This window comes from Aulostomus chinensis, chromosome 14 (genome assembly GCF_037954235.1).
Source record: "Aulostomus chinensis isolate RoL2024-O1b breed Wild chromosome 14, RoL_Achi_v1.0, whole genome shotgun sequence".
NCBI lineage: Eukaryota > Metazoa > Chordata > Actinopteri > Syngnathiformes > Aulostomidae > Aulostomus > Aulostomus chinensis.
The window spans coordinates 7,176,405-7,187,194 of NC_141333.1; the positions used below are offsets into that span (position 1 = coordinate 7,176,405).

The following is a 10,790-nucleotide window of genomic DNA, read 5'->3' on the forward strand; positions in this document are numbered from 1 at the left end:
TGACGCACTGTTGTCGTGTAACATAGTGACAGATCATTGTTTAAAGTTCCTATTGACAGATGTTTGTCATGAACTGCTAGTGCAAATTACTTTAAACTCAACACAACACCTCTTTACATTCCCAGGAACACACCTGCCAAGTTTGAAGTAGAGCCGATTAGTGGTTGTAGATAAAATGCAACTCACACACATTCCTTCCTTTGTAGCCAGATGAATGATTGAACACACTCACCTGTGTGCTATGCTACAAGTATTTACGCATTATATCATTGTGTCGGCGTGCGCATGTTTGGCCAGTGTGCGGGCAAAGACAATAGGCTTTTGTGTCTCTGCATCCTATTTTTCTCCTGCGGGCTGACACACACACACGCACGCACGCACGCACGCACGCACACACACGCACGCACGCACGCACGCACGCGCACACACACACACACACACACACACACCCCCCTCACTGACACAGTTCCTTCTGCCTTCTGTCAAGTTACAACCATTAGAGACAGCGAATGAGGAAGTCTCTTCCTGCCTCACGCTTCCTGCCCTCCCTCTCTTCCTCTTCCGATAGACAGAGAAACAAACAGGTAAATGAAAATAATGAAAGAAGGCTCAGTGAAGACAGGCTGCAAATGAGTAAGATGGGGGTGCGGGGGGGGTGGTGGTGGTGGTGGGGGTGACGCAGAGGGGATGTGCCAGGTGGTGACTGCACGTCATCATACTGATATGCAGTGAAGTGTTGAAGTTTTAGAATATTTTATCTACTAATTTGTCTGATCTTGCACACACAGCCTCATGACCTCTTCCACGTTCATAGTCACGTGATAGGAGATAAGGAGAGGGAGCGGGCAGTGTTGGGGTCATTGGGTTCGTAAAAGTACTGCCTTACTTCATTTTATTCCTTTTCTTGTTCTAGTTTGATCAACTTGTTACAGTTCTTTTGCATAACTTCACAAAAACGCCTGTTGCTAGTTGTTAACGCTTGCTTACTTATATTACATGACTCCTTACATGCTCCCACGTGTAAGCGCAGAGGGCACACACAGGAACATTCTTCACGGCTCTTTAAAAGTAAATAATTTATTATTCTGATCATTTTAATCATTATTGCTATTAATTCAAGTCTATTTCGTTTATGTAGCACCAAATCACAGCAAATGTTATCTCATGACACTTTACAAATAAAGCAGATCTTGAACTGCACCCTTTCGTTTTCACCACCATGAAGACGCCCCCATGTGCTCCCACCCAGTTAAACCAAATCATCAGGGACACAGTTTAACATCTTTTCCCTCCAGAGCCAAATAAATTAGCAAAATGTCCACCATTGTTGCTCTCTGTAACCTCCTTGGAGTTGATTTGTGTCACGCGAGCTAACACAATACATTTGTCTGTAACAACTAGTGTGACTGGAGGGCAGCACGGCTCAGAGGCAGAGTGGCCGTCCAGCAACTGAAGGGTCGCTGGTTCGATCCTCATTTTCCCCCGGTGACCATGTCCGAGTATCCTTGAGCAAGATACTGAGCCCCTAATTGCTCCTGATGGCCCTGCAACAAATTGGTGACCCATTCAGGGTGAACCCTGCCTCTCGCCCAATGCCCTCCCCCCCCCCAACCCTTAACAGATATGCGGCACAGAAACTGGAAGGATTGATGGCACTAGCGTAACTGTGACACAAAATGATATCATTCTGAATTTTGTAATGCCTTACAAAATCAGTTACTGGCAAATCTGTCACATCCCCAATCATCAAAGCTGATAAAGATCCTCAAGTATTATTCTTGACACAGCAACTTTCTGTCAGCATTGACTCAAACGGGCTATTAAGTTCTTGTTTTTGCCCATGTAAGGTTAAACAGCAGGGTTTTTTGCTGCTGTTGTGTCTCCTGTAACAATGCTACACTGAATGTTTATCACTATAAAGGAGCCATGCAAGCTTTTGGCTCCAGTAAACAGTTTAAGAGCTTTTGGATCAAAGATGCCTCCATGTTGTTTCAAGTATATCAGAGAAGCTCAGACATTACTTGCATTTAATTTGTTGAAAATGTTTTTTAATGTTTGAAAAAGCACATGTAAATTACTCATGTGAGTAATCAGTTATGTCTGATAACCCTCCGATAATCACAGAGATAAAACAGGGTGGACCCAAGCCAAAAACACCCGAGGCTCAACCTCAAGAACTGTTTGCATATACGGAGTGACGAAGTGTAGAGTAACTGGAGTCAATACTTAAACTCAGTGACTCCTAAGAAGACAATTACAGTTGCATATACAACATAATTTAAATAAGACACCTTTTTTGCTTCTTTACTAAAGGTCACAATACACGTATGGAGCTTTGAAGACACACACACACACACACACACACACACACACACACACACGCAAACACATAAACTCAGAGCACCTGATGAGCTGTGGTTTTGAAGGAGGAAGTGAAAACTCAGTCCATCTGCTTTGACAGGAAGTCAACAGAAGCCACATAGAGGCATGCTGACGTCAATCAGAGCCACAGGAACACCTCCCCATGGTTAACACACACACACACACACACACACACACACACACACACACACACACACACTTCACTCAACTTACTCACAATGATGCCTGTGTTTCACACAAAACACTCACTCACATCACACACCTTGTCAACCCACGGATACAAAATTCCAAAGCAAAATTAAAACACTGAAATTACTCAATTACACACCAGTCTGTTACGCTCACCGAAAATACGTACATTCATGAAACTGTCGAGTGCTTTGTTTGTCCAAAATTGTGCGTTGGGTAAAAATGGAAAAAAAATCCTAAACACCTACAGAATTTGTGTTTTTTTCATATCAAAAGGCAACGTTAAAAAAAAAACAAAAAAAACCCAGAAAAAATCTCTGGTACTGATGTAACAACACACCATACACATCCACAAAAATAGATTTGCATTAAGAATTTTGAGTTGATGCTTTTGTTCTAAAATAATACAACAAGGAACATGTGCAAAAATACTAAATATGCTTTAGCTACAGAAGCGAAGATGAAAATTGCTGCTACCGACGCTGAACTGACCGATTCATCATCAGCAGGTTTCCTTTGATGTTCAACCTGGTGCCGTGTTGATGTAAAATATTTTCACTCATGGTTCTCAGTTTAATGTTTGCTCATCTCGGTTTCTTTTTGAGTGCTACTTCTTGGGAATGTTTTCACTGATCTCTGCGCGGGGACGTTTGTCTGCTTATGTGTAGATAAAGGTCAGATTATTCGCTTCATCAAAGAGGAGTTCAAAGGTTTTAGCGCGGATTGGAACGTTAAACATTCAACCAAAACTTGCCGCACGTGTTAGATATGCATTTATTTGTGTTATGAGCAACATAATTGTAGAAATATGATTACTTGTGATGCTGCTTCTTGAAGAATCCGATGGAGGAGCTGATCTGTGTTTGAGACATTTCTATATACAGTGTTGCAACAGACAGATTGTGGATTAAAACAAAGCACCAAAAAAAAAAAAGTAAAAAAAAGTAAACCAGGCTTTTGATTTGGATGAAGAGAATTTCAAGGCCAAGTTTACTTTGCCAATATAATTTAAGATGATAAATCAGATTCAGCCATTTTGGTTTCAGATAGTACTTAAAAAGGTATAGAGACAACAGGTAGGAGGCCTAAAAGTTCTCTGTATATTTGGAGATTATTCTAACATGTCTCTCTGTCACAAAAAGGAGATTTCTGTCACCCGTGATGCTCAGCAGACATGAGCGGAGATTCAACAGATGCAAACCACGTCTACCGTGCGAGCACGCGTGTGCGCAACAAACGGCCTTGGATAAGCTTGTGAGCAGATTCACGTCACACTATCACAGAGAAATTTGGGAGAAAAACGTTTACGAGCAGAGTAAGCGGGTATTCACACAGATGTAGATGGTTGTGTTCATATTTGCATTTGATGTCACACAAGGTGTCTCAATATGGTGCGTCGACCGACACGTAGCCGGGTGCAGAGAGAGAGCTGCTGAAAACACAATGTCACTTAGTGTGTTAGTTAGTTACTTTTTTTGATCAGATTACATGCTGTGTGTGTGTGTGTGTGTGTGTGTGTGTGTGTGTCTGTCTGTCTGTGTTTCTGTGTGTCTGTGTATGTGCGTGTCTGTGTGTGTGCGTGTACCAGATGTACCAGTTCAGTTGTGTTCAACAAAGTGAATGAACTGGATGCTGAAATGATTTGAGCGACAACGTTATGTTGAAGCTGCAGACAAAGGGTGATCAGGTAAAAGTCGTCACGTACTCAAGTTCACGAGAGAGGGATGAGATGAAGGTACAGGAAACGAGAAAGATATGCTGGCAGAGTCTGATGTGGACCAGATAAGTAAAAAAGACTTCCCAGAAGGCAAACATGTGGAAGGTCACGGCTCTGAGCCTCTTACCTGGGAGACAGACTCTGGTGATGGGAGGCTGAGTGGCTGCAGGAGACCTCCTGAAAGTTGAAAGTGAAAAAAGAAACACATTACATGAGAATAATACCGCATGTGTGTCAGAAAAACAGCTTAACCGAATTACAAAATAACTTCTCGCTTTTTACCTGCAGTGTTTTTGTTGAAACATTTCAATACAAGTTGATTTTAAATTCAATTCTGGCAGACAATAATTCTAAAACACACATAGAGGATCCTGATGCCAGTTCTTTCCGACCACCAGTGCAAACAAATGTAAAAAGTATAAACAGATACAAATATAAAACAGAAAGTGAGGGTAAAAGCACTGTGAATGAAAAAGTTCAGGGCCTTAATAGAGAATGCAACAGAATCAAGAAAAAGTGCAGTAATGAAAATCATTCATCAAAAAACAAAACAAAAGAAAACCACCATGTGCAACTAGCAGCAGTATTTCAGTAGTTTGTGGTGTTCACAGTTCACGGAGGGCGAGTGGAAGCAGCTAGCTGGGTCTGTTTAGAGGTAATAAATCCAGCGTGCACTTGGGAGGCAGCCAGTGGAGACTATAAGTCACTGCACCTACAAATAGTGTCAGTAATTAAAACAGATATGTGTCATTTCTACAGCTATGTTACTGGGAGCTCTCGAGGTGCTAGCAGGCTGATTTCATGACCACTGGACAGAGCCGGGCTTTTTGTTTCTCCTCTTTATCATAAGCTAAGCTAACAGCCGTGATTCACAGTAATTCACAGGCGTGAGGGAGGTATCTATCCTCTCAGCCACCTCCAGACCAGAAAATAAATAAGATCATTTTAACTGCTAGTTAGCCTTTTATTTGCTCATTGCTGCATCGTCGCAGGATCCATCAACACCGAGCCCGGGTGCTGCATTCTCTCCGCATCTATGATTAATCCTGTATGTGACTGTTTCCACAAATATACCGTGGGTCATGTTTCAGCAAATATGATGTATCTCAGGCTTGGATGTGGGTTTGGGGACAGCCTGTATCAAGCCTTTTTTTCTTTGTCCCCTGGAGCATCACATGAGCAGAGCAACGCTGCCAAACTAAACTGTGTGTCATCATTGCAGTGGGCTTTTTTGAGCTCTGTGTAATGGTGTATCACCCCAAACACATTCACATGTTGCAATCTACCTGAAGCTTTAGGTGCTGTGTTTATTTGTGGCAGTGATTCCAATAAATCAGTAATGTCTGGTCAGGTCAATTTAAGCAGTGGTTTGACACCTTAAATAGACCATTTTGTCCCTTCAGAACATGAAAGAGACAAAAGTGGATCCGTGTTCATGTGAGTGGCAGCTGGAGAAGACAAATGATGGTGTACTGACAAATGTCCTTTCAGCACTGTTCATGGGTCATCCGCCTGTGTCGAGAGTGCATGTATGAACCAACTTCTTTATCCGTCGCTGGCACACGTGTGCGTTTCATTCTCCGCACTTGTCTGTGCTGTGAATGTAGGTCAGACAGTTTTTAGGTATTCAAAGCAGACAACAGAGCATTTTGGCTTGTGCAAAAAGGAGCTCTCAGCATCCTTAGAAACAGCAAAGAAAAGGGGGAAAGGTGCCCTACATACTTATTTCCTGGGTATCTGCATTTGCAGTCTGCAGAGGTGCGAAGGAGAGGCTGAACGCGATTGTGGCTTTGAACAATATAGAGTGGCTTTCACCAGACACATGTAAAACCATACTGCTGTGCAAAAAATATCTTTGGAGAGAGTTTTACCCTGCAGGATTAGAAGCAACTGAAAGGTACTGGATGTTGAAAATGAATTACATTTAAAAAAAGGAGAGTGGTGCTTCTGACATGCAATGGGAAAAGAACTTGCGTGAACAAAGTTGTGTGTGTGTTGCAGTCTCGTGTGTTTAACGTCGCATCAGCACCAGGGGAGTTCTGAGATCTCATTAAGAGAGTCGGCTCGACCTGCTAAATATGAGACGCATCCTGATGTGACGTCTCTTGTGATATAATTAAATTGATCCAATTTTAACTCACATTGCCGTCACTGTACTCTTGGAATGGGTTGTAACGTCTCAAATCAAGTTTTCCATTCAGAAAAAGGTTACACAAATAACTTGTATAATTATTAGATTTGAAAAGGTAATATAGAGTGATCCACGAAGTAGTGTAGAGGAATTCCTAGTAGATCATTTTAAATGACAAAAAACAAGGATATACATATTTTTTTTTAATATCCCTGAACAAAGGAGTGGATTTCAGTTCTTCATGCATGGTGTTCACCAGACTAAAGAAGCTGTGCTACCTGAAGTCTCACTTCAGTCCGTCTACAGCTCAATACTTCCACCTTGTGGTCAAATGTTGCAAAGTCAGTTTATCCACGGTGAGATACAAAGTCATGAGGTATTTTGCAGGGGTAAAACAGTGTAGTCAGTCATTTTGTTACCACATAAAATAATGACTACATGCTACTGCGGCATTTTGCATTCAGCTGTTAGTTTGCTGATTGATAACACTCTTAAAAGTTTTGAAAGTTTATTTGGCCTCAAATAAACTAGAAAACCGGCACTTTGGGGGTCTTTAAATTTAAACCTGCATTCTCCTGACGGCGTCTTGGAAACGGAATCAAATATGAAGTCAAATCAGGTTGCAGAAATCATTGAAACCAAATGAAATCCTGGTTTCGTCACACTCACTTGCTGGAGGCACACTGGACGTTGGTCAGGACGGTGAAGTTATTCCTCACACTTCTAAGGCTCGCCAGGACCTGGTCACGGAGAGGGAGAGACAAACATTAGCGGTGCATCTACTCAGCTTTCTCTTTTAACGGCGCAGATAAGATCTATGCTTGCGGTTGGTAAAAGATTGAAATAATTACCTGAGCAAAAGGCGTTACGATCAGGTCGTCTCCATGTCTGGGGACAGGAAAAGACAGGTGTTATATAAGAAATGTGTTCAAATACAATCGCAGGTTGTGGCGTTGTATAAAGTTTATCGTAAGTGTTGCTGCCAGATCAACCACATTCAAAAACAAAGCTGACCCAGCCAGACTCATTATTATAATAAGGTGAAAGAGATGGACTCCAAAGAGGGAGAGGAGAGTGGGAGAAAGGTTGCGGGTCAAAAATGGGAGTCTTCGGTTCTGATGGGATGTAACCTTGTAAGGCATTTAGTTCCAAGACCAACCTATTTTTGACTTCTGAGAAAGAGCAAACGACTGAATTACTGTTCAGATGGTTGTCGTGTTGTGTAAGAGCTGGATGTTTACACCCTCACCCCTCAGGGTCTATCACCAGATTGGAAAAGAGGAGAACAATGATTAAACCGCAACCACTAGCGTTAATGTTTAGATATTAGCAGAAGCCTCTTATGTCACACCAGTATAATTAAAAACTAACAAGATTTTTCAGTTTTTCTTTATATGGGAGCTGGTCTAATAGTGTGTGACATCGGAATGGCTTTTATTTCTGATGGGAGCACTTTAAATACTAACAACATATTAAATGGCATGATATCCGGCAATGTTTTATGATATAATGACACCAAATGAATCCATTCCATACATTTGTAGTTCTGATGTCATTAGCAATAGTACGGTGAAAGTGATTTGTTGGAGTAACATCGTAACTGTGCTAAAAATGTGCTTTTGAGGCTGCATGTACACTTGTAATGCACATCTGGACATAGTGTAGTGTGTAGATGCATGTTTGTAGGATGTGTATGTACATACAACCCTGTTTACAAAGCCTTAACTCTGTGTGTTTGCATGTGCCTTTGTAACACACTGACACACACACACACACACACACACACACACACACACACACACACACACACACACACACACTTGTATGCTTGTTCTGTTTCTACTCACAGTTCAGAGGCAATGGAGGAGTTCCGTGACACAGACTTGGGTGACAGATCGTAGTCGCTGTCGGAGCGATACAGAAAGGACTCTCGACGCTGGTTGTGGCCGGGGAAGTTGGTGTGGAGGACCAGACCAGAGCCGGGGGAGGCCTGGGGGTCCAGAGGGCTGCAGCTGGCAGATGGGCCATTCTCCACATCGAAACTGAAAACAGAAAGATGCCCTTTTCTTTCAAACCATTTTAACATTGATTACAATAACATGGAGAGATCTCAAGCTTTTGTGATGTGAGGTTTTTCCAAAACAAGATGTTAGTGACCATAAGAACCGGAGTCAGCAGGAACTTATCGGTGAAATGTGTCAACAGTAATTACTATCCTGCAATTTTAGCAGCTTCTTGCTATCAGAGACTCCCACTTTGACCTTTAACTAAATCATAAAAACAACATCAAACCTTTTAGTTTGCCATTAATAAATCATGAAACACTTTTCATCTTCACTTCTCCTGATAACACTCAGCAATCTGAGTGATCTGGATCCTGATTAACCAGCCCATGAGGACAAAGTGGAAGGGGGGGGTGTCGTTTCATGTGCGCCATCAACAGCGTCTTCAGAGATAAGCTGCTGTCACACACTTAATTACACGCATACATGCCCATACATGAACAGACTTGACATGACCGGGTAAGAGGGGGCACCGTGACACGCTACAGCGCACATTCACTGACGGGAATTTGTGAGACGGAGGCTCACGGGGAGGAGAGACGGGAATAATGGGAGGAAGGATCTCATTAACGCATCATCGTGAAGGAGGAGGAGGAGCACCGACATGGAACACGCCATGAGATTAACTAATGCCGCATGTGACTTTTTCCACTGAGCCTTGTGTTTCTCTGTTATAACTTTGTTCTGCCATGATGGCCAACACAGATCTGTGTGTATTGTGAACACACACTAGGGAAGCAGGTGCTGGTTACAACTTCAACAATTGAAACCCACAAAAACTTTATTTCGGATGTTTTTAGACAAAACATCCAGTGTGTGTGGAAAGGTCACAAATATTTTGGCTGGTGCCAGACTGTGTATTTTTCTTGTTTTGCTGCTCACACAGACTGTTTATTGGGTTGTAATGTAGAACGGAAAATGCATCCAAAGGGGCAAAAAAAACCAACCTTTTATCATCTGCTTTCTTATATTTGAGCATTAGAAACAATTTCGTAGTAAGCATTAGGCTTATCCCAGTATGTTTTCATTTTATAATGAAGGATGTGAACGGACGTGTGGGATTTAACATGTTTTGAGCCCTTTCGGACGGCGGGATGTGAGTGGAAATGAGGCCATTATTTCGATATAAATCGTGGGAATGTGAGTCCCAGAATGTTAGATAATCAAAGCCTCAATTTGTCATACAGATTAAAATGGAAGAATTCTCACAGTGGCATGCAACTTTAAATTAATAATCTGGTTACCTCAACTGTCTTGGAAGTATAAAAAAAAAAAAATCAAAAGCAAGGAATAAAGTGGCGGTACTGCTAAATACTCCGTTTATGGATCGTGATCAAAGAGGAAATGGACTGTTGGAGATCCATGGTCCAGATCCATCTACCACCTGGACACTCAGGAGCGAGAACATCAAACTCTTTTTCTGGTCTTGACCTTGAAACACCTAAACATGTCCTGCTTCGAGACCAGATGATCGAGTACAGACTGTCCACAGTGAAAAAAAAACAAAAAACGTGTATACATGTAAAAAGTATTTTTGATGGAGGAGTGATGGCAGCAAGTGTTGGGATGCCTGTAATATTGTCTCACGTACGGCAGGCGCACACTCGGTCAACGAGTGACCATTTCTGAAGAATGAGCATTAAAGATCAAACGTAAACATATGTGTGCACCTTAAACATGTGTGCACTTTAAACATGTGTGCGCACGCATGCTGGCTTTATTCACCGAGCACTGAACGCCTGACTTCATCCACCCTCTGGCCAATTCGTTGCTTTTTGCGTTATGATCACGTGCAGAGATGACTAATCTTGGAGCAAGCACAGCTGAGCATGGTCAACCGAACAACAACAATAACAACACACACACACACACACATGCGCACGCACGACTCATAACTGGCGAGCCTTTTTTGCTCAACAACAAAGGATAGAAAGCTTCACATTGAGACTTTGGAAGGATACATCACCGCGGAAAATCACAAATCTAATGGCCAGGAAATGCCTCTAAGACCCATCAGTCCAGAATGACTCTCCGTTAAGACTTTAAAGACCACATCTGAATTACGTGACAAAGATTTCTCTCCAAGGTCAGTGGGACCACAGCAGTGAAATTAACCTGGAAAAAGAGTGTACAATAAGAAATGAGATTACACGGTTCAAAGTATCAAAATCACAAGCACATGGCACGTTATGAGCAAGCGGAGCTCGCTGGTGTCTCATCTCTGAGTCACATCCTCATGACGGAGTCTCTTCAGTCCTGTCAGAAGGCAATAGGCGGGTTACAGGTGCTAGGACTGAGCTTTACGCTG

General features: G+C 42.3%; 1 protein-coding gene across 4 annotated transcripts in view; it reads right to left on the reverse strand.

Moving 5' to 3' along the window:
- pde4ba (phosphodiesterase 4B, cAMP-specific a) overlaps positions 1-10,790 on the reverse strand; it is a 155,897-nt gene that overhangs the window by 46,758 nt on the left and 98,349 nt on the right. For all 4 annotated transcript variants that reach the window (XM_086225579.1, XM_086225582.1, XM_086225581.1 and 1 more), the window contains 4 exons: positions 8,267-8,461; positions 7,271-7,307; positions 7,089-7,159; positions 4,416-4,465 (listed from right to left, as the gene is read on the reverse strand). In XM_086225579.1, coding sequence (XP_086081705.1) covers positions 4,416-4,465; positions 7,089-7,159; positions 7,271-7,307; positions 8,267-8,461 — 353 coding nt within the window. The remainder of the gene's footprint in view (positions 1-4,415; positions 4,466-7,088; positions 7,160-7,270; positions 7,308-8,266; positions 8,462-10,790) is intronic.